Source organism: Onychostruthus taczanowskii, unplaced genomic scaffold (genome assembly GCF_017590055.1).
Source record: "Onychostruthus taczanowskii isolate IOZ18803 unplaced genomic scaffold, ASM1759005v1 scaffold51, whole genome shotgun sequence".
Taxonomy (NCBI): domain Eukaryota; kingdom Metazoa; phylum Chordata; class Aves; order Passeriformes; family Passeridae; genus Onychostruthus; species Onychostruthus taczanowskii.
Genome location: NW_024502680.1, coordinates 1,075,383 through 1,099,528, shown reverse-complemented (window position 1 = coordinate 1,099,528; position 24,146 = coordinate 1,075,383). Strand labels below are relative to the sequence as shown.

The 24,146-nt window shown below is 38.1% G+C and overlaps 1 protein-coding gene across 18 annotated transcripts in view; it reads right to left on the bottom strand.

Moving 5' to 3' along the window:
* PER2 (period circadian regulator 2) overlaps positions 1-24,146 on the bottom strand; it is a 46,141-nt gene that overhangs the window by 14,358 nt on the left and 7,637 nt on the right. For 4 of the 18 annotated variants that reach the window (XM_041416171.1, XM_041416153.1, XM_041416156.1 and 1 more), the window contains exons 3-14: positions 23,286-23,349; positions 21,169-21,330; positions 14,029-14,436; positions 13,643-13,711; positions 11,056-11,210; positions 10,425-10,546; positions 8,703-8,904; positions 7,129-7,180; positions 5,661-5,803; positions 5,381-5,459; positions 927-1,033; positions 100-253 (exon numbers count right to left, since the gene is read on the bottom strand). In XM_041416171.1, the coding sequence (XP_041272105.1) occupies positions 100-253; positions 927-1,033; positions 5,381-5,459; positions 5,661-5,803; positions 7,129-7,180; positions 8,703-8,904; positions 10,425-10,546; positions 11,056-11,210; positions 13,643-13,711; positions 14,029-14,436; positions 21,169-21,269 (1,592 nt within the window). In that variant the 5' untranslated portion in view covers positions 21,270-21,330; positions 23,286-23,349. Of the gene's footprint in view, positions 1-99; positions 254-926; positions 1,034-5,380; positions 5,460-5,660; positions 5,804-7,128; positions 7,181-8,702; positions 8,905-10,424; positions 10,547-11,055; positions 11,211-13,642; positions 13,712-14,028; positions 14,517-21,168; positions 21,423-23,285; positions 23,350-24,146 lie in introns of all 18 variants that reach the window. The other 14 variants (XM_041416157.1, XM_041416158.1, XM_041416159.1 and 11 more) reach the window with 12 other exon arrangements.

Here is a 24,146-nt window from a genome sequence, read left to right as displayed (position 1 = left end):
CACATATCCTACACAGAATCTAATGCTTATTCTGTCCCCTCATCTTAAGGATCTCTATGTAAACCCAAAGGAAGGGAAAATAAAAATATTCTGACTTACGTCCTAACTTTGTGTCTCCCAATAATAAAAGAAACTTTTCGACTCCAGGGGTTGATGAAACTGGACCAGCTGGTGTCCATGGTGATATAATCTCCATTCCTAGTGCAAAACCTGATTGGTGAATAGTCAAAAGGCTGCCCTCCATACTGAAGAACTGCAATGAAGGATTCAAACAAATTTCAGATTAATGTTTGCGCAATTCCATGTAACAATTCAGGATTTTACAATGAACTGCACATTCATGAAGGGAATGGACACTCAATGTACTTCCTCTTTATGGAGGAAGATGACACTTGAGGGAGCAGATACTGGGTACACTGATACATTTAGAAATACTGAGCTACCAGAATAAACAGATCTTCATAATTTACTGGGCTATGGTCAAGAAAATCACCTTTAGAATACAACAAACTAAAGAAGGCTGAAGAAGTGACTTTACAAACTTTGCCACAATGACTATTATTTTCTTCTCCATGAAATAAGAAAGACTATCATGTAAGACATGACAACTTCTATCACACCATTCTCATACTTTAATACTTTTTAATTAATTTTGTAGATTTCATACTTTTATGAAATATTCATTTGTAGTCAATTTGTTTACAAATTGATATGTATGCTTCTTAGAAACTACAAAACTGAGTGATTTCTCATTTTCATGGATTTGCATTAAGAATCAAATTGTGCAGTAAAAGATTCAGTATTTACTTGTGGAAAAAAATCGAAGTCACAATTAAGTTTCTCCTACTGCTTGATAAGGTCTTTGTAGTCCTTATAAAGAAGTTAAAGAAAAAAAATTTATTTCTGCACAGTAAGAAGTTACATACTTTTTTTGTGAATTGCTAGCATTAAGGGTCTGTCGTTTGGGTGAAGATGCACCAAGACTGGTGTTCCTATTAAATCCTGAGGTAGGTATCCCAACAGAGGGACTGCTCTGGAGAAAGAAAGACAAAGAAAACATAATAGTAAAATCAAATAGAATAAATGTACATTTCATGTTTGAAATGTTTTCATTTTAAGCTTTCTTTGCTGCTTTTCCTGTGAAGAGAATGAATAATTTTAAGTTTACATTTGGTGAAAAAGCAGTGCCCAGTTAACAAGTCATACATCTAGGGCAAGGGAGGCTTTGTTTGTTTGTGGGGTGGTGGTTAGACCAAATCAAGGAGTCTGCTACAGCAGTTCTCGCTTGTCTCTCTTGCCTAACTTTAGAGGATAAATACTTACACCAATTTGAAAAGAGCATTAATGAAGTTTTACCAGATTAAACTCTCATGAAGGTAAATAGTACCCCAATCCCTTGGCTGGGAGCCATGGCTAAGGATCACAGGATTACCACAGCTGAACTAGCACCAGGGGAGCTGACCAGCACTCAAGACAACTTTCTCACAGGCAGGTGAAGAGTTCAGCTCAGAGGAGCTGCAAGGGAGCAAGCTTATTAACTAGAGAATAAAAAGCAACGGTACTGAATTCCTGCACGTTATCCATGACCACTTCTAGTGATGTGAAAAACTAATTTATGTGACAAAACAATTTTTATTGATCACTTCAAGCATTTGCATTAAGGATAAAGAGTGAAAGTTCACAAATACCAGTCTGCACCTTACCCTGAAGGTTAACCACTGCAAACGTGCTTTGGAAAAAAAAAATATACTAAGTCAACATTGCTCAGTGATGTTTAAGTTTCCAGATGCCAGCAAGTCCTCTTGTAAGCTCAAAATGCTTTACATCTTCGCCCAGCCCCACTTACTGCCAAAGGCCCAGGGAGATATGAGAGTATCTGAACAGCTTTAATGAACAATTCAGCCCCAGTGCACCAGACAGGGGATCTGGGTCAGGTAGGAACTCAAAACCATCATGCAGCAAATGCCTTCAACACTGCACTTTCAACAATCCTCTGGAATTACATCAGTTCCCCAAAACATCAAACATACCCTTCCAGCAAAGAGGCTGAGCAGAGAAAGTGGATAGCAACTAATGCTTTATTATCAAAGCAATTAGTTTAATAATCAGTCTTAAAAGCTTGTAGATGCTTGTAAGCAACAGAGCAGAAAGTGGCATGGAACTCATACCAAACCAGATCACTTTGACACATTGACATTTAGAAGTGCTGCCAAGTTCAAAGCACATGAGAAAAGTTGTGCTGCTAGAGGACTTTAAAATCTCAGACAACTCCAAATAACTTCAGCCAGGTCTTCATCAAGTAAGACATAAGAAGGTTTTGTTCAGCACTGCTCCTGTTTGCCACCTGCTTTATGAAGGTCAGGGATCTAGAATGTGAGACTGAGCTTGCCTGCTCTGACGAAAAGGAAGCTAAAAGATAATCCAGGAACTTCCCACACTGCTGGAAAGAGGAGTTACAAAAATGGAGTTAAATTTTCTTGATGGTGCCAGACAATAAAAGTACGGGCAATGGTCCCAGACTGGAGTCTGGAAAGCTGATGCTGGATGTTAGGAAAAGGTTTTTAACAGAGTAGAGCAGGTTTCCCATACAGACTGTGTCATCTCTGTCTCTGAAGGTTTTCAGGCATTACTGAGACAAGGCCACAGTTGACCTCAGCCAGGACTGGGCAAGGTTTCATTCCAAGCAAAAGGATGGAACCAAGACCTCCAGCAGCCCCTTCTAACCAGCCCTTCAGTGATCATATAATTCTGTATTTGAGAATGATATCTTGGCATCATTATGCTTCCTCATAATGAATAACTCATAAAAATTCAGAGGTTAAGTTAATAAATTAATTTTATAAATGCAAATACACGTGTGGCATAAGAATGGCTGATGAGGAGATGCTGCCAAGTTTCGTTTGTGTTTTATAGAATGACATTTAAAGTGCCAAAAAACATGAATAAGAAGTCTCTTTATATTATTATTGTAAGTTACACACGAAACTGCTTTAAATTAATTTACAAAGATCATTCCACTGTGAACTACTTACACCCATTAAACACATGAAGTATCAAATATATTAAGACAAATACATACAGGAATGATCCATTTAATTTCAAGAAAATATTTATTTTTACTTAACATACTCTGTGCAGAGATCGACCTGCAGAGTTCAGACAAATATGCATTTTTCCAACCCAAGAACACGTACTGATTACAGAAATTAACTTTATGCAAGTCAAGCAACGGTTTCAGGGTTATGTTATGAACAACACTCAGTCAACAGCAGGTGCCCAGTTGCACATTTTTAAATATTAAGACTGCTTTCTTTAAGAATCTCTTGCTTTGTGTAATTCCACCAAACCCTGGAGAGCTTTAGAGTAACAAACTGCATATGCATGTCTTGGTAAACATTTATCAGGCTGCCAATGCTCTCAGGAGTTAAATAATTAAAAGCAAAATCAACTATACAGTCACAAGAACAGAAATAAATGACACAGAGTCCTAATTTCGGGCCAAGATGCAATCAACCCTCACTGAAAGTGTTAGAAAATGGTATTTGAGAACAAGTGGTAACATCAAACTAACAGGAAAGAACCTTCCATAGGATTCACAAGGCAGGATTTACTGGACTTGCTGCACTCAAGCCCAAGAATAAGGGCAAGGCTCTCCACTCAGCAATTTTGCCATTTCTGTTAAAGGACTACTGGAGATCACTGAGCTGTGGATGCACAGAGGAACAGAAGCTTTGCACTGTGCTCTCAGCCTCCTTGTAAAGATAAACCCCCTCTGCAGCTGGCTTGAAGCATGTGTGGAAATGAAGGAGAGAGAAAAATCCATGAAGAAGACAGAACTACAGTGGATTAAGTACTTTTATGAATTTGAGCTGTTTAGAGGGACTGTATAAATCACAGCATGGAAAAACAGTTTGTCAGCATTACACCATCTATCCTACAGGAACTCAGCCACATCTGCCTCTCTACAGGTAAAACTGTCTCAGAAGTCAAGCAGTGTTCTTTTTACCTTGACTCCATCTTAGTCAAACATCACAATAACCTCCTTTCCCCAATCCCTCTCTCTTCTGCTGCATTTAAGAATTTTGCCAAGAATGAAGTATTTTTTTCAGAAACTAGAGTTCCACTCAAAAAATTCAACAGAATCTCAAAATTGTCCATTATACTCCTACTCTGTCTGAAGACATCCCCCCCATCTCAACTTCCAAAGAAAATTTTAGCATTCTTGGAATGCTTAAAAACAAATGGGAGAATCTCAGAAGTCAGATGTTACCACTTTAGCTAACTTAGTTTTTGCTAAGGAGAAAAAAAAATCACAATGAAGTGCCATATACAGCCCAAATATCAGAAACCATCAGAAAGAAAATATCAAGGAAAATGGAAAAGGAAGGGGAAAGCTAGTGTTTTAAACTCAGGAATAGGTGAATTCTCTTTTCAAGTCAAGTCCTCAAGGCTCAGGATTGTGTTTAATGTCTTTATCCATGATGTGGCCAAGGGGATGGAGAGCACCCTCCATCAGTTTGCAGACAACAGCAAACTGGGTGAGAGAGTTGATTCTCCCAGGGAGTAAGTGACAGGACAAGAGGAACTGGCCTCAGGGCAGGTTTAGAGTGGCTACTAGGAAACATTTCTTCATGGAAAGAGTTGTCAAGGAACAGGCTGCCCATGGAAGAGGTGCAGTCACCATCCCCAGATGTATTTAAAAATCTGCAGATGAGGCATTTAGGGACAGGGCTTAGCCCCCTTGATGATCTTAGAGATCTTTTGCAAGCTAAATGATTCTATGAAAGCTCAGTTTCGACCTCAGTTCCCAAGTCTTTGTAGATACATTAAGATCACAGGTGGCATTTTTGTTTCTAATTTAGAAATTAGAATTCTTTAGAATTCTTACCAGCTTTCATGACTGTCAAATCAATCAAGTCTTCAGCCAGTGTAATTTGAATTGTTTTTATATACCTTTTTTTTTTGAAGAGCTAATGTTGTATTCAAAAGCTGTACCTCGCTCTATACCTAGGCCAGCAGAGAGCAACAGCAGCATATTTGCTGAATCAAACTTAAAAAACCAAAAAACCCACACCTAAATGTCTCATACAGGTAATAACTGGCAGCACAGGAATTCTTTTGAACATGGGTTCATTGACTGAATTTATGTCCAGAATTTCCCAAGAGGGAAGGAAAGTGGAAGAACAAGTTGTTAGCAGGCACTTAAATACCAGTGTAAGGTGTTCTCATGCATAGTGAAAACGGGGGGATGTGCTTTTCTTAGGTTCAACACCCTTCAGTAGTTGCATAAGTTTTAACCCCCATATAGACACCCTAAATCCTGCAAAGACAGTGGATAAGTTGCTCATCAGTAAATTTAAAAAGAATTTTTGTAAGTTACCTTTCATCTACATCCTGAAACAAACAGGTCGGTGTGTGCGTAGTTGTAAAAATCCTTTTGTCAGGAGGAATTCTGGGCGCTGAGAGAAAAACAAAAGCACATTAGCAACTGGGGGTTTTACACACATAACACTCCAAGCTGCCACTCCAAAATCCTGGCTGAGAGCATACAGGAAAGCAGCAAGGACAGAGAATAGAAACTATTCTCTTTCATTTTAATGAAGCTTGAACACGTCTTACTTTTAGGAAAGCAAGCAAGTCTTTGTGCACTCATGAATTACCTTCATAACCAGAATGGACTTTTTCTGCAAGCAGCACACAGCAAAGCTGGTCTTCTGCTATTTCTGGATCTTGCACTTTGATAAGGTAGGGAGTCATCCGGAATGGGTGATAGCAAATCTCATTTTCACGCTCCTTTCCCGCACTAATAATTAAAGAGAGTTAATTATTTCAGCAGATTCATCTTACGCTGAATACAATTTTAATTTATCCATTGTATTTCCCTCATGACACAAGAACTGCATGTTAGCTACTAAAATAGCACCCAAGATCTTAGCTTGATTTTTTTTTTTTGGTGGAAGAGAATCTAATCTGATGGTATCCTTTGCATACCAACTTCCATAAAGATTGTGCTGTTCTCTCTACTGCCTGAAACAATAGCCACAACAGCATTACATGGAAGTCTGATAGAAAACCCAGCTCACACAATAAATTAAGTTACTTTGTTCTCCTTCAGAGGGATTAATTTACAGGGCTTTTTTATGAAGACTGCTATATCCCCTCAGTTAACACAAAGGTCATCTTTTAATCAATATTTATTCCAGTTTAGAAGCAGTGAAGACTCAATATCTAATAACAGATGTTTACTTAACCAGAATGCAAACACAGTAATGAAAACAACAACCATTTACACAGTGACCAAAGAAGAATCAGTTGTAATAAGTTTATAACAGCAGAGCTAAATAAAAGTAAAGCTGTGGAAACCAGTGTTAGTTGGACAAAAAATCTCTAGTAACACCAGCAGTACCTCTACAGTACATTCACTGCAACACTCTGGAGCTCTGCATTACCTCCAATTCATTTCAAGTTTATTCGTACCTCGATAATAAGTATTTATTTACTCCAGAAGTAATGAAATATTTGGATCCACAGTTTTTGCTTCAGAAATGATGCCAGAGAGGCAGTAAGCATCAAGAAATCAAATTGCACAAGAAAGAACATGAACTAACTTGCCAGCTTTTCCTAAATAATAAAAAAACCGCCTAAAACTAAAGAGAAGTGATTGGGGGGCAGAAAAAGAAGGAAGAAAAGCAAACCAAAGAATTGTGTCCTCTATTAACAGCAAAAGAGACAAGTCAAGTAACCCTTGAGTATCTTCCTAGGAGATACCGGAGATAAATTTGAATCACTGGTTTTTTAGAATGAAGAATACTGAAGCAGGTGCTGAACAGTTCTATTTACACGACCCAAAGGCTTTCCACTACAGGAGGAGATGCTGTACCACCTTCCTTTATGGCACAAAGGTCAATACTCAAAGGGATTAATTTCCAAGATGGAACTTCCCGAAATCAGTTCCGTTTTCTCTGTAGCTGCTACAGTTAATCAACTCAAGGATGTGCATGTGTTTTACTTTACCATCACATTATGAAAAAGCATGAAATGTTCAAAACATATGGTTCTTATAAAAGTCAAATACTTATGTAATGCTTGGTTTCATAACCAACACTAAGCTTTACAATATTGTCTTACCTGATGCGACAGAAAAAAGATTTCTCTTCCATGCAATCCTGGGTGGAAGACTCTAGAAATATTAAGAATATTTCATAACAAGTTACAAATTACTAGAAGATGATGATATTTAGTATAACAATTTTTCCTTAGATAATATATTTTTTTAAGATTAAGTTTTCCCTGAAGTCTCCATAAGCATTGGTGAAACAATAATTGGTTAAACATAAGCAACTAAATCTGAACATCACTCAGATTCTGAGGCTGGCATGTGAATCACAGCTCCTGGTTTATCAAGTCTTTTTCTTAAACATATCTAAACAGCTCTCCAGTTTGAGCTGCTTACTCTCATCAACTCTTTCACAGTACTTTATACCAATGACCAAAAATGTTTGGTTGCCTAGGACCCCAAATCTGACCACCAAATGCACTTCCTAGCACCCCTCCTCTCTTTTTCCTGAAGACCTCTTCTCATGTTTTAAGTTTATTTCTCTCCTTTTCCAGAGTAGCCACACACTGATTCTCAAGGGAAGCTCTGGCATTTCAAAGGGCCTCCAGTGCACAATGTTTTGGATATTCTATTGTTTGGCAGCTGATACATGAGAGAGTGTGCACACTTCTACTTACTGCATTTTTTACATTTGAAGCTGTACACAAATATAATAAAGAAGATGCTTCAAAAAAGCAAAAGCAAAAAAACTCCTGCCCAACTGAGTAATTAGGATTATACATAATTTACCACCGACTCTATTTTGAGCCAGAGGTTGCACTGGAGACCTCACAAGGTCCCTTTTGCCCTGCTTTATGTATGCATTGCTTAGCACGTGTTTACTGCTGATTGTTTTTTCAGATTAAATGCGGTTCACACCCTGGCTTTATTTCACAGATTTAGTATGCAGCAGATTGGAATTTCAAACATTCAGAGCAGACCTTGAATTTCAAGTGTTTAGTTGAAACTGTTGGCAGATATTTCTCAGTTACTAACAGCTGCAGGTACATGAGTAAAACAATCCTACCACAAACAAATATCAAGTGCCCTGAGACATCTGATCCTTCACCATTAATTATGCCTAATATAAATTTTTTTAAGGCTAGAAGAAGAGAGCTGTGATTACACTTGGTGAGTGCACAGTGATAACAGCTGAAATACCTTTTTCTACACCATAAGCAAGGTGTCTAGTATTCAAATCATAACCATTTTAAAAGGAAGGCAACAGAGTATTGTCCCCTTTACACTTGAGGAAGAGAAAATGTGAAGAAAAATGGTTTTCATTTGCTTGCTAGTACAAGTGGAAAGTAAATTCACCATCCAGCATGAATTCCTACTTTGTTTTCATTCATCATCTGACTGAAAGGAGAATAAGAACCGATAAATAATGACATTGAGAGGACTTTTAACCAAGAGACAAGTCTTGCTGATTTGTAGAACAGATTTGTACACCCCATGCTGTTCAGAGGTGTTCTAATAATGCCCCTGTGCTACACCCTCAAGAAGTGATGGGGAAGGGTGGAAGGACATTCAAAACCAGTCCAAGTATTTGCATTTACATGACTGCAAGAAGGTCAGAGAAGTATCTGCTGTTGAGCCCACTCACCAGCTCTATTGCAAATGTTCCATGATGGTAATCTGTATGGGGTGGTAGAAGTATAAAACACACTGACATCCTGAGGTGCCAAGAACTCCACAAATTTGGCATTTTTAAAATAGCCCCTCTTGCAGCGGAGAATAGAAGCAGCTTGATCAGAGATGTATAAAATTTTCCCAGTTATCAAAGAAACAGCTACAGCAAACATATCCTAAAGGAAAAAAATCTCAAATTATTTAGACTGTTTGAAACATTCTTCAGTGCAGCATATATTTCTGAGAAAAACATTTAAGATATAAAAACATTAGTAAGTTCAAAATGAGAATTAAGGACATTTAATGGTATTACAGATGTTGTTCAACACAATGAATCTGCTCATCAAGTAGACACAGAATATTTTTCAGTTATGTAGTAAGAATAATACACTACTGTTTACTGGGTTACAAGCTCTAAATATCATGGTCTACAGTTCTGTAATGCAGAATGAATTTATAAATTAAGAATTAATGACCTTCTAGCTATATAACTTCACATTTTCCCTGTGCTTGTTACAGACATGATTAACATGTATGAAATTCAGGCGTTTTTGAAAGGCTGTTTGTGTTAGCTGGTCCATCCACAAAAAGTGAAAAACGGGCTCTAAACCACTTGGTAAAAAATAATGAGTACACAGGTGGGAAGAAGTCCCACACACTTGTATTGTTTCTCTTCCTGCCACAGAGGAGCTCCCTGCGTCACAACCTCTAGTGCTGCATTCACAAACACTGCACAGGAACTGAAGAGCTGCCAGCAGAACACTGCTTTCACAAACAGATATTCACATTAATTGAACAATGTTTATGATATTTGGCTGAATTTCTCAGTTGTACTCTACACTTCCCATTTATTTCAACTTGTGGGCAGCCTTTACTATTCACAGATTCAACAAAACCCACCTACTTCAAGCTATGGAACATCCCCCACCATGGTCTTGTTTTAGAGAGTTCAGACTTCATACATTCAAACAGAAGTTTGTATGCTCAACAAAATAGTAGAAGGTAGTCTAATACATTTAGATGCCATTATTTTTTGAAGACTCCACAACTTATTCCTAAAATACTAGTAATATGGAAATAAATATAATTCAAAAAACCAGGTTATCATTTCAGTGCTAGAACTCCAGTGATGGTCCTAGCTGTTCTTGTCTCTATGAGAACACAGCACCACTGGACCCCACAGAAAGCCTGTACCAGTTGCAAAGACCAGACAAATCCTACAGAAAAGGACACAGTGATTCCAGTACTTTTGTCACTCTTCAGTCACACAAACACAAAACTGGTGAAACATCAAATAACCCTTAGTTATACAAATAAGCTGAAGTGATTCACCATGTGCCTCGACCAAAATTTGGAAAAAGTTAACTCTCCAACTTTTGCAAGTGCATTGCAATGAAACCTAATGGTGTCTCTCAGGGCTCTGTATCACATGGACACAGGGATGTCACACCAACACCTCCAGGCAGAAGGTACCATTCAGAAGATAACTGAGTTCAAGCCCACTTATATCCCACCTAACAACAGAAACACATTAGCAAAGTCTAAAAAGGCTCAGAGGTTCTCAACATCCCCTGGAAGGCAAAAGGCTTTGTGGCCTAGCTACCAACCCTTCCCTTGTAAGAAGGAGGCATGGCTAAGAATTCCAGTTCCAGGAAACATTTTCAGTACACACTGAGACTCAGGCCACCACACTCACCGCATTTTTCACGATGTATTCTGAGGTTATAGTCTCCACTTCTTCCACTGTGTAAGATGATACATTGAGACCAGCAGGTTGGGATTCATTAATCATCAACAACTGGTAATATTCCTCATTGGCTACATGAGAACAACAAACAATTTATAATCAGGATTATCAATAAACACCCAGCCCAGAAGGAGTAAATGGCAAAAATATTTTTTGGCATAAATGCACAAGTTGTGAAGTTGGCAGTTGGGAAATCTAGGCACTCTTCCAAATACATCATTTTCCCTGGTAGAGCTTCCTCATCAGTAACTCAAACAAAAGTACATCTCTTAATCTACCCATATATGAATGGTCATGTATTGTAGTCTGACAGTTCAAACAGTATGAAACTGTAAATTGTTTTCAAATCGATTTTCTAACTCAACCAAACAGCAGTAAAACATCAATCCTCTAGAGAGCTGCTTCAACTCCCAAAGGAACAAAAGTTAACAAAGCCAACAAATACGAACAACATGAAAATATCTGGTTAGGAAGGTTTTCAGCCATAGTACAGTTCTCTATGTAGAGCTATGTTTATTTAAACTCCTATTCTGAAAGTTTCACTTTAGCCAGGTTAGCATTATCTAGGCAGTATCATTACCTTTAACTTGTTTAATGCTTTTAAGGGCATATTTCAATGTTGTTAGGACACTGGATTTTCCTTTGACTCTCTTCTCAGAAGGAAGGTGAGCTTTCAGCTCCTGCAGTGTTTTCAGCAATTCCTTTTGTGTTTTGGCTTTAGTGGACTGCTCACTACTGTAAGACGAAAAACAAAAAACACAACATCACTTGAATGCTTGACGTGACACATCAATATCAGAGAAGCCCAAACGTACTCTGACTCTGGCACTTGTCACCCACATCAATTTCTATCACTAGCCTCATTAACTTTGCCAGTACTCACTCAGTATCAGTTCCAGAATTTAAAGAAATTCTTAGGTGACCATTTAAAATGAAATATTTACCACCACCTGGAATGTAATTGTAAAATGGACTCTGCAATAGTACATATGCCCAAGCACCACAGATTTTTTTTTTTTGCCACAGTCCCCCTCCTCCCTTTTTAGTGGTGTTTTCTTTAGCCCCTTTCAAAATCAAACTCAAAAATGCTAATGGACTCCAAAGGAGAGAAGCAGGAGGTCCATTCAAGTCTTCACCTCCTGTTCAATCAGGTTCTCTTAAGAAAGGTCCCTGAAAAGGGAATGGCAGTGGGAGAGCATCAAGTTAACAAAACAAATGGAGAAATCCTTTGAATACCGTATCCCACCTAAGCATGTCAACACTACATAAGACGAGGAAACTCTGACTAAATTTGTAAGAAAAAGAATCAGAGGAGGCTGGAGAGAGAAGCTGCATTCACAGGACTCAGGTGCATGTTCAGAAGAGCTGTCTCAGTGAAGAATGACAAACTGTACAGAGACTATTATTGCCAGTATCAGAAAGTTATCACCTTCCTTTTCAGTTCCTGGGACCTCTCCCCATTACTGAGAGGTGCTGATACAGTCACAAAGGAAGAGAAAAGGAGGAGAGGGAAGTGAGGGAGAGGGTAGCAAAGATGGATGGCAGATGGGAAGGAAGGAGTTTGCCTTGCCTTTCACATTGGAGATTTTAAAAGCTGATCTTCCACAATGATCAAGAGGATTATAAAGCTGCTCTTAAATCCTCCTGAAAAATTTTTCCCTTCCAAAGGAAGGTCTTCTCTTAACACTTGATTGTCATGGCTGATAATCTGTAAGAAGTTACCCTTGGCACTGCTGTGGAAACAATAGTCCTGGCAACTGCACTGCCTGACTGAAGCGGCCAGAAAAGCGGCTTCAGCTGCCAAGTAATTTTCAAGAGGATTTGTGAACATTTTTCTGAGAAGTTTTAAGAGCTTGAAAAGGTAGATAAATGATCTGACAGGTGTTGGGTGTATTTCACCAAAAATGCTTGCAAAGTGACAAAGCTGTACTAGAGAATACACATTGTTCTTGGTTCCATCACAATGCACTGTGAGACACGCAGCGTTCATTTACTCACTGGTCATTTTGTACCAAGAAATAATGGCAAGGGATCAAACAAAAGACTGTAGGACTCCCTTGGGAAACATTATGTTCATGCTGTGTATTAAAATCACGTGTACAATGTGGCTTGACAGCTTGGACTGCTGCAATCAAACAGGGCTTTGTTAACAGTTTCATAGAAGAACCCTTCATGCTGGCAGTAGGGAAAAAGAGAGAGGGAAGATTATGAAATAACTGAGCATACTGCTGGCTTGTACTGTCAGAGTATTGCTTCATGAGAGTGGTCAGATTCTTCTGCAAGGAAAAAAAACCTTTCCAAATTAGCCAACAGCAGCAGCAAATACAGAAGATGGACATTCTTGGAAAATAAGTTACACAACTCTAGAATGTTTTTCTAGAGAGCAGTAGCATCAGGCACAGCAGGCAGCCACAGGGAAGGTGTGACTCGCAGAGGACAGAATAAGCAAGTTTATAAAGCTAGGAGCTTTTCATTTTGCTTTTTGTAGACAGCAAACTGGAAAGGTACCTACAGATATTAAACTAGAGCTGTTGGTTGGCACTGATACTGAATGCAAACCCCAGTAGGGTACTCTGAAGTGTCTAAATATGAGCCTTCAAGCTACCAGGCTCTTCAAGGCTATCAGGGACAAAAGCAGAGTTCATACAGAGGGATTCATTCCTGCAGCTGGGGTTTGTGTATCATTTATCCTTGCACCCTGGGGCCTTGAATCCCAGCAAATGGCACACAGGAGAGGCAGGTGATACAGCTGCTGGACACCAGGAATAACACAGCTCAATGATGAATCCTGATGTTAACACACCACCAGGTCAGACTAAATTCTGAAGAGCAAAAAAATTCAAAGCTACAAAACCCCACCTTAACTAAAGCAATATTCAAAGGGACCCACAAAAAACCAAAATTACAGAGTTAAGCTACCAAATCAAAACAAAGTAACATGACTTCAAAGGTTACCACACAATTCGCATGGAACAGCAACAAAAAGCTCTAATTTAATCAAGTGGTTAATATGAGATGCTACTGATTATGGACAGGAAGAAATCAAAGACAGGATTTCTTGTGTAATCATCCAGGTTGAGGCAAAACAAAACAAAAACCCAAAATATGACATTATTTCGTTTTCAGCATTTAGGATATTACTGAAAAACATATGCCCATTAATTTACCTGCATCCACTGCTGGACTGATTGTGTTCAGAGTTTGCAATCATCAGACTAAACGCATTTGAGCTTGAACTAGTATAACAAAAATAGAAAAAGAAGTTGGTTACAAGAAGTTGGTTTACAAGAAAATAAATAAGGCAAGTTAAACACCCAATGATGAGAAGAAAGATACAAATTATGCTGGCAATGCAAACACCAACACCAGAGACCTTTACTTTAAGAATTACACTACATAATTTACACCACACGAGGGTACAACTTAAGCAGCACGCTCAGCTCCCTGGTGAAAATGCTTTATACCTTAGTTATTATTCAGAAATATTGATTCAAATGTAAAAAGTCTTTAGGGGCAAAAATAAAAGTGAAATGTATTTAGGAATAGCTACTACCTTTTATGACAATCTGAAGATTCCATGAGCATTGCTGAATCCTTCCCATTTTCATCAGATTCATGACCATGAGAATCATGCCCACTTGAATAGTTTTCATTTGTGTCATTCCCACTGGAGTCATTTCCACTGGAATCATTTCCACTGGAGCCACTGCTCATTTCAATATCTTCCTGAAGAACTTCATGAGAGTGTTCAGGCTTTGCTTGAATTTCTGAATCTTCAGCAATCATCTGGCTGTGGTCACTTGGAAGTCCAGAATAGTCACTCATCTTGAGCTGCTCTTTTAAGGAGAAGGACAGAGAAAGGTTTCCACTGATGCCAGGCTGCTGCTCAGGGTTCTGCTCCTCAGTGCCAGAGGAGAACCCCCAGAACTTGACAGAGTCCGTGGGACACTCATCAGAAACACTGCCAAGACCAAGAGCAAATCAAGCCATATTCAATTTTCCCTCTGTGTAAACTCTGTTTGGAAGTACAGATGCACAAATCTGAGGAGGAAGGGAAGGAAGAAAAAAAAAACCAATGTTCTTGTTTGCCTTGCTGACAAACTGGAATTTGCACTGACTGAAGAAAGCAAAAAATGACATGCATGGTTAATATATTCAGCATTTGAATGGTGAAATGTTTCAGTTAAATTGAAAATCTCACAGTGTTTGATCATGAAAAAGGTATTTATTTTTTAGTAAAAACCCACACATAAGAAAGTAAGTTGAATAAACATGGAAAAACTCCTGAAAAGTACACATATTCCCTTGTTTTCTACTTTCTTGCTTAATACTTGTCAGTATTGCTGCCTAGATTTGGATAATAGCTATTATGATTATCAGTGAAACCACTGCACTGCCATTCAGTTTACCTTGATAAAGGAAAAAACTATTCAGACATCAGAGCATTTCTTATTTGGTTTGGAGGTGATTTGGGTTGGTCTTCTGCATGTCTTTCTTATACAGAAGCCATGTAGGTGAGCAGACAGAACATACAGCAGGAACAAACACACAAACACACCTAATCACCACCACCAAAAATTCTGAGGCATTAATGACCCTGAGAATAATTTTATCTACTGATTACCACTAATTTGGGGGGTATGATAAAAATTGCTTGGAAAAGTAAGCTTAAAACAACAACAACAAAAAAAACCAAAACAAAACAAACAAGAACAAAAAAACAAACAAAAACAAAACAAAAAAAACAAAACAAACAAATAAAAAAACAACACCACCATATCCCTGCTTTTAAAACAAATTCTGATGCACCAGGCTCAAATCAGAGTGCATGCAAAGGTGAATCAAGGGCAGACCAATACTGAACTACCATCAAAAGAGAAGTACTGGAGAGCAGTTCAACTTTATTTATCTTTTAAAAAGATCATATTTAATCTGACTCACATCCTCATCCATTTCAGCAACTCATAGACAACAACAGTGTAGAACTATGAACTAAGATTCTTTGTTGAGAATCTCTGTTGTTTTCAAGACAACAGAACCACATGTATTCCCTCCTCTTTGTTCCTTTAAAATATTCAATATTACAATTAACTAAAAAACTTGGACCAGAATAACAGTGAATAAAATAAATTAACAACCAAGTTTTGTTAATATTAACTACAGCAGCTTTGTCTTAAACACAAATAAATAAATATTTAGGTATTTAAGAAAAGACTGTAATGGAAAACATTCACAACAGTAATTTAAAACACACCATGATTCAACTCCCCTCAAAGCAACACCACATGGCAGCTATTTTCTTACCCTCCTAATTGATGTTTTTCTAGGCATTTTACATCTATTTTGAATTTTCCAGAAAACACTACTTGGCTTCTCATTTGGTCAAAATAATATGCAAGATAGCTGCTTTCACTTAAAAGTACAGTTTAAGGACACTTACGCTATCAGTAATGGTATAAAGATATAAATAATTTTCTTTCCTTACAAGTTCATTCACAAGTGAATTATGGGTGAATACTTATAGGTGTATATAATTCACAAGTGAATTATATTATTATGGGTGATAACAGAAAAAATGCCTTTCAGTAGAGCAAAAGATACTTTTTCCTTCTGCAGGTATTCTCTTCAGGTATTTTAATGCAGACAAAACAGACCTCCTGTGATGCTGCTGTATTGAACACTATACCCAGGCACTGAATTACCCCTCAGGAGTTCTGACAGTTTTTTCCTGGACTAAGGTTAACCACTTCTGTCTTGAAAATTACATAACCAGAGCATGGGATAAAAGAGTATTTACTGTGAGATGAAACTGTAGGGTTATGTCACAATGGCACATTCTCTAGTGGCCAATGATTAACCGGGTCAGATAGCTCTTCTCTGATTTCACCTCTGTGCCAGAAGGAGCTGACACTTCCCGTGCCCTCCTGGGGACATTGAGCGAAGCTTCGTGGCTCTGGCACTGTGTGTGCCCAGGGCTGTCCAGCAGGGCCCAGGGCTGCAGGGACAGGCTGAGCCCAGCCAGCCTGCCTGGCTGTGACAGGGACCAAAACCACCCCGGAGCCAGCATGGAACATGGCACAGGAACTCCTGCATGGACAAACCTCCTGGCACTGCACAGGGGAGGAGTGCTCTATAAATGGGTCAGATTGAGCCCTTTTCTGAGCCAGAGATGGGACAACTGAGAGGGGTTTTAAACACTTTTATTCCATTTTCAGTCTCATGTGAAGGGTGAAACAATACAGGTGTTGTAATTCATACCGTCACAATCAGAAGTCAACTATTTCCTAACTACAATACACTGTAAGTGTTTCTTGGCCTATCAGCTTTAGTCACACCATGCTGTAGATGCCTTAGAGCCAATCCTCTAAAATCACTTCTCATGAGTCCTGCTACAATGCATCATTCATAGTTCTATTTCTCTAAAGTATTTAGTCTTATTTGTAAGACCATCTTGCAGAATTCTCTACAAATTCATTTCCCACATAAATGTGTTGATCCATTTGCACCCAGGGGATGCTCTTCCCACTGCTGTGTAAATCAGAGCACGTCTGCTGAAGTAACTGCAGCCACTTTCAAAAACCATTTCCCACATGTCATTTAATATTTCTCAGAGGACACCGAGGTTGTAAAGCTCTATGGAGAGTTCCAAGAGTTAAGGTAATTAACCCCATCATGATTCATTCAAATGAAGCTTTAAGAAAAAAGGCACTCACAGCATCACCTTAAAGGAGGCCTGAGGTGTACAAATGTAAGGCAAGATCTACAATTTCTCATCCTATACTCTGTACCCAACTTTGGAGTTTCTTTCTGTTTCCCTGAGAAAATGCTACTTAGAAAGAGCTTTAGAAACATAAGAAAAAATACTGCCACAATCAAAACACCACTATCTGTTATGAAATCATAAGTTTTCTTTAGAGATAGGAGAAAAGACCTCTCATAAAATATAAAACTAAAAAAACCCCAACTTTGGGCTGCTATATTTACTCCTATAAAGAAAACTATGTAAATCACTACTGATAGGTTTATAAGCATGAACTACCAAAGACAGACTCTCAGAATAGCCCTAAATTCTCTGAAGGCAATTAGCCCAATATAGCAGTAATGCAGTATTAGTAAAATTGTGCTATTTATAGGAAGAGCAATGATTGTGCCACAGCTTTCCTACTCTGACGTGTGTATTTTGTGGTTGAGTTTTTAGGCACAAGAAACCTCTTCTCCTGAATTCTGATGCCAGAGAGGATTACATGTGCTGTAGTATTTCCAGCCATGAGAACTGTTCACAAATACTTTTTTGACACAACTGTTCCTAGGAAAATTATTTTCCCAAAGTATTTTCTGTAATCTTTGGAAGTCTAAGAGGCAATGAAAATGTGCCATAGCTACCACGTAGAGTCTTACGGTTTGAAATTCTGAGTTGTTAAACCACTGGTGAGTAATTTTTCCACCTCCAAATATCATCTATTGTCTCATCTCCTCCCTTCTTTCCATGACACCCAGGCTAGCTTCTGCCAGGTATTTGTAGGAAACTTCAGCAGTGTTTCCTTAGGTGGGAAAGAATTCTTCCCAAAATAAATAAATACATCGTATGCTATCCAATAACTTTTGAGGAATTTCCTGTAACTCTTGAAACAAGAGTTCATTGATTCAATAACAGTCAAGCTTTTAGGGTTTTGAAAAGCATTTTTATTTTAAGCAATGAGTACAAATTAAGAGAGTCACCAACAGAGAAGAAATGGATACCAACCCTTAGGAGATACCAGGTGATTTTTTTCCTCTTGATACCTGGCAGAAACGTGTGTCAAGAAGCAATTCAGTTGTGTTACTTCTGGTTCTAACTAACAACATGCCAGAACTTCTGCAGCTTTGTCCACACCTAATAACTACATTATGTGATCCAAACTGTAGTCACTAAAGACAATCAAACCAGAAAAAAAAAAGAGTATTTGAGTAATGGAGAAAACAGAAAACACAAGGTTGTTATCTTTAAAGGTTTGTTTCAAAAAGAACTGGCTCAGCTTGAGCTGGAATGGTTTTCTTAGGCAGGACTGGAAGATTAATGTCACTGAAAGTCAGTCTTGCACAAAATTTCTTCAGTTTCAAAATCTCAGAAGCCTCAGTGCCAGAGGCACATACCAGAGTAAGGAATACAGGAAGAGTAAAGAGGAAGGATGAAGAAAAATATTATGATAAACTTGCAAGAGCTTCTGAAGAAAGGGAAGCCTTTCTAAAACAAGACTTTACCTATTTGGGGGAATCTTGGTGCTTTTTAAATTTATAATATGCTGTTAATATCTGCTCTAACTCTGGAGACATTTTCTTAGAAGAGATAGGAGTAACTGTGAAAAAAGCTCAGGCTGGCAATAACCCTCCACCATGCTCTGCAATTTAGATAAGAAGTGATGCAGCTGGCCAGACTTCACCCTGAGCAGAGAAAGAGCTTTAAGTGGAACATCTGCATGCAGACACCAGCACTGTGCGAACACTTCAGGAGCACAGACGGTCAGACAGCACAAAGAGATTCATTATCTTTGCAACCAATCTCAGGGAAAATGACATAATAAATTGCACACATTCATCCCACTCATATGCTTGAATAAATGCCCAATCACTAACCAAACAACACTGGAAGGCAAAAGCTTGCATGTTTTCCCGGTTTGAGGTTCTCTCTTGTTACCAGTTTGAGGAAGGTAATTACATCCCATACCAAGTTCAGTAAGCATCTCAACATGGAAACACAAAGAGCTCTTTTAGGTTTGACATTGAAAGAAGCCAGGTTTTTCTTTATTTTTTGCTCTATCTTCTAAACTTTTAAGCATGTATATTTTGACTCTATAAATAAAAACTTAAAAAAAAATTTAACTGGCACCAGCTAAGCTTCATTTTACAGCAACTGCCTCACAAAAACCCATTCTATTGCCTCTGGCAAAGACTAGTGCTCCCTAAGACCGTGATGCAGTGTGAAAGGCACCATAATTCCACTGAGCACTAAGGACAAACACAGGCATTGATTTGCCAGGTTAGATATGCAGCAAAGGTCTTCTGGTTATTCATTACCTACAGTTGCTCCTTTATTCTGCAGTAAGACAAAGGAAACAGCCTGAACTTGAACACCTCCAAAAAACCACCCCAAAATATGTATGGACAAATGCTGAAAGAAGTAATTGAGCTTGTTTTTGAAAAACACCCTTAAGAAGGGTTGTAGAACACCAAGGAGGCAGATTTCTTCTGAAACAGTAACTTTAAACCCAAAAATCTTGTTTCAGCAGAGATCTGGTTACATTCAGAGAACAGATTTTTCCAGATTTCTTTTCACACAAAAACTATCACGTTTAGTACTGGCAGATAAAGGATGAGAAACGAACAATCCAGAGACAAAATTATCCAATTAAAGAACCAAGTAAGAGGCAAACATCTCATGATTTGAGTCTAAATTCGCAACTACTAGCAACTTACCAATGCTCTCAGTATTTCCAAAAAAGCAAGAGCCACACTACGTTTTATGCCTATAGACATATAAATATTCAGGTACTCTTAACTGTACTAGAACCTGTGGGAGACATTCCTAATGGTCAGGATTAAATTTTATTGAAGATCTTGTCAACAAGAAGGACTTCCAAATGTCTTCTGGATTTTTGCTTTGCAAAATGATAAAAGTTTTCTTATTTAGATGACAAATAACTAGCAAGGGTTTAGTCAGATCATGCAACTCTAGATATGATTGAAAATTAACATCTACAATGAATGCATTCTCTCTGTGCAATTAGACAATAATTAAATGCTTGGTAGTCTAAAAACGTTAAGAGAAAATGTTGGAAAACAAGCAATAATCCAAGAAGTGACCTGTTCAACTATGCAGCTTCAACACTGAGAGCTTTGTGTTTTCCTGGCAAGAACAACTAACAGAATACCTTCACTAGGACTTTTCTAGGAAGGGGGAAAGAAAAGATGTCAATATTCTCAGATTATAGGAAACAATAACAAAGATGCTCAATAATTTCTTGCAAGATCTTTTTAGTAAAAAAAAGAAAAGGAACTTTTTTACTAGATTACTTAACTCACTCCAAGTAATCATGAACAAGTTTTGCTCTTTTTCTAAACAAGCAATGAGATGGCAGTGTTAATAAAATTACCAACATCTGGCATACCACAAAGTCTCCCATAAAATTTGAATTTCACAATATTCATTTTGCAACTTTTTGATCAGGATTTGCCTTTCAGCTCAAGAAAATCTTGAGCACAAGACTCTTATTTTCATTATAAGGGTCATCTTCATTAACCACTGCTTTCAGCTGCCACTTTACAAAGGGAACTGATCAAGACACAGCCTTGTTCCAGAACCATCTGAGTGCCACCCTGAATTTATAGCAGCAACTACACAGGAAGAAGTCAGCATCAGATCAGGGCCCTGGCCTCCACAGTGAAGATGCTTCCAACCAGATTGTTTCCTCACTGAAAAAAACTCAAATCTGAATTTAGGAATAAGTATGATTTAAGGCTAAAAAATATTTTAGGTTCAAATAAGGTAACTCCCCATTTATATCCAAAATATTATTCTGAATGAGTACATATATATAACTGAAACCCCAGTTTAAAGATAACAACATAGAACAATATATTTTCTGCATAAGCTCTAGAGGAGCAGGAGGGGAAGCATCTTTCTACTAGCATGAATCATAATAATTATGTTTCTTACCTGTTTTTTCTACGAAAAGGTGGCAATAAGTGTTTATCAAGCTCCCTCCCAGCTAGCATCAAAAGCATGAAGTGCCTAGGTCCAGAGTCTCCCACATGCATTTAATTCTTGTCTCATCCTCTTCTACTGGAAATCTTTGACCATTACAGAGTCCGGACACCTCTATAACTATAAAATATAAAAGAAATACCTGGGCCCCCCAACAGTGTCCTCTTCAAACAGATACCAGAGAGATGCTCACAGCTATGTCACTCCTATGCAGATAAATGGTGGTTAAACATGAAACTGTCATACAGCAGAGGAAGAAGACACACATTTGCATTTTAAACACTTTTGCTCTGAAATAAGGTCTTAAAGAGTTTTAAAGTAATAACATGTTTTGCACTAGACAAAATAACCCTTAGGATTCACAATCAGAGTGGTACCACACTGTGTACAGTCTGCATGGGTTGACACAGCCACTGGGAGCACAGGGCTGGCCTCCCAAAAGGGCACAGAGCCAAATGCTTGATGTGGTCAGCAGGAGCTCCAAGTGCTCATCGAGTTTTGGTTGAAATATAATTTTATGGCTCTCTGTCACAGTGGGATTGGTAAGAGCATTAAAGATTTTACCAGGCAGTTATAAAATTTCAGTTCACATAATGACTGAGATCAAAAGAGCCTTCTGGAGGTACCTTGTCCAACTCCCTGCTCAGGCAGGAGCAGGCTGCTCAGGACCACCAAGAGATGACTTTTGGCTATCTCCAAAAATGGATATTCCATAGTCTCTCTGGGCAATCTGTTCCAGTGCTCACTCCCTCCCACAGTAAAAAAGTGTTTCTTTATGGTCAGAAGTCTGTACTAACAAAGCCTATTAACATTATTATTCTTCCTAAAAAAAGTTTCTCAAGAGAGATGCTGGGAATTTTGATGAAAAACAAAATAACTGAAAGTTCTTCTAGGAAATCTAGGAAACTAAGTCTGTTGGTGCACGCCACTGCCGTGTGGCACAAATAAATGGCAGAATAAAAATCAGAAGTTCAGAAGACCAACATTTGTGTGGCAGACAATTACATCATTCCAAGTGCTTCATCTGAATACGCAGAAGAAATGTTTGGAACAGTGTTCAAATCCCAAGCTAACCACTCTGGAAGACAGCCCATGCTAACATGCCTTAATTTAACATGCTGCACGCCTACCGACTGTTGAAAGTACACTTGTGTTGGCCAGACTAAAGGAAGAATTTATTCACAACATTCCGTCCTGCATGACGTGAAGCCAGTACAAGTTCTAAAATACTCATGATACAAATCGTATGCACTGGTTCTTTAAATGTTTTGCTTCTGTTTTTATCATAAACTGATAATATAGGATTTAAATTATAGGCTTTATCTCTGGCCACAAGAAGCATTAGAAATTGCCGTAGCCAGAACTACTTGCAGATTTCACAGTTTTTAGCCTGAACATTGGAAATGGTATTTCTGGTCATTTCTGGAATGTCTTTCAGCACCAATTAAATCTTTGTTTAAAGACAGCTCTTGCAATTCCTTTACACTAATTCGATTGCCTGTAAAATTTCAATTAAAAAAAGTTAAAAAGGTTTTCAAAAGTCTAAGTTTGAAGATATACTCACAGTGGCAGCATGTACCATTTTAATTGTGCATCATATTGGTTTCATGTATTTAACACATTTAAGAAGACATTAAAACATTAAGAAAGAATAGTCCTTGTAAACTACTAAAAATTATCATGATAAGCCTTTTTACAATTTAATGGCAAGTTAGACAAATCTACACCAACAGAATTTTTATCTGAAACAAAATGCCTAGTTTGAATGACTTGTATTAAACAATTAGAACAGAATCAGAGGCAGCCAATTTTACCTGTTTTCTATTATTTTTCAGAGGAAATGTACAGGTGATTGAGTATGCCCAAGTCCCAAAATGCTACAGGAGTTATCTACAGACTGCATCTCCACTAAAGTGTTTTCCACAGAAGGAAGTCTAATTTGTTCAGTTCCCAAAGAACACAGAACTTGTGACATTTCCTCATTTTCTTCCATACTGACATATCTCTATTCCAAGCACAGAAGACTTCAAACACTATAAAGGAGTGAAAACCCTGCTGTAGGAACACACCTGTGATATGGGAGGCAAACCAAACTGAAGCAGGTTCACTTTCTGCAGAGAACTGAAGTCACACCTGCAGCATTGAGAAGAGTCAGCTGTTAGAACCTATTCAGATCACATTTTCCAGCCATAGAAAAAAGGACTGTTTGGGGGTTTTTCTCAATTATTTAGACTAAACAGACCCAAAATCTCAGTTACAATTCCATCTGTATTGCAATATTACAGTACTATCCAGATCAGCTGTGTTTCCTGTCTAGGGCTAGTACTGTGCCATCATCAGTTCACATTTAATGAAAGCACATTATAAATTTTCTTCACATCACAGATTACATTCCTCCACCATACTTCTTTAATTATGTTTCCTTTTTTTGCTCCAATAGCAATCAACTTTGTTTTTAAAGCAGAGCACGACTGACCAAAAAATACTGTTGGAAGCTATAATTTGCTTTTTTAAATTTAAGTTTAGGAGCATAACATTTTCCCTTTTCTTCCTGAGCTATCATCCTGATTATCTAAGTAACAGTAGGTACTTGGTTTTCTGGACCCCAAAATTTTCCTCATAATTCAAAGTTCCTTACCACCTGCAAGAGCAATCCAAAAAATGGAAGCTATCAATAAACACCTACACAAAAAACACTGCAGATGCAGCACTTGATGCTGACACTGCACTAAATTCCAGTTTCATAAAGATTTAGAGAAGCCACAGCATTTCCATGTACTTCATGATTTGTGCAACAGGTCTTTGGAAATGTAAAGCCCTGAAGATCCTTATTTTTGGCATTCTGACACTACATTTCAAAGGAAGTACACAAAAAAGCAGTAACAAAATCACAGAGACACCTCCCGGGTACCCGCCCAGGTCCAGAGTCA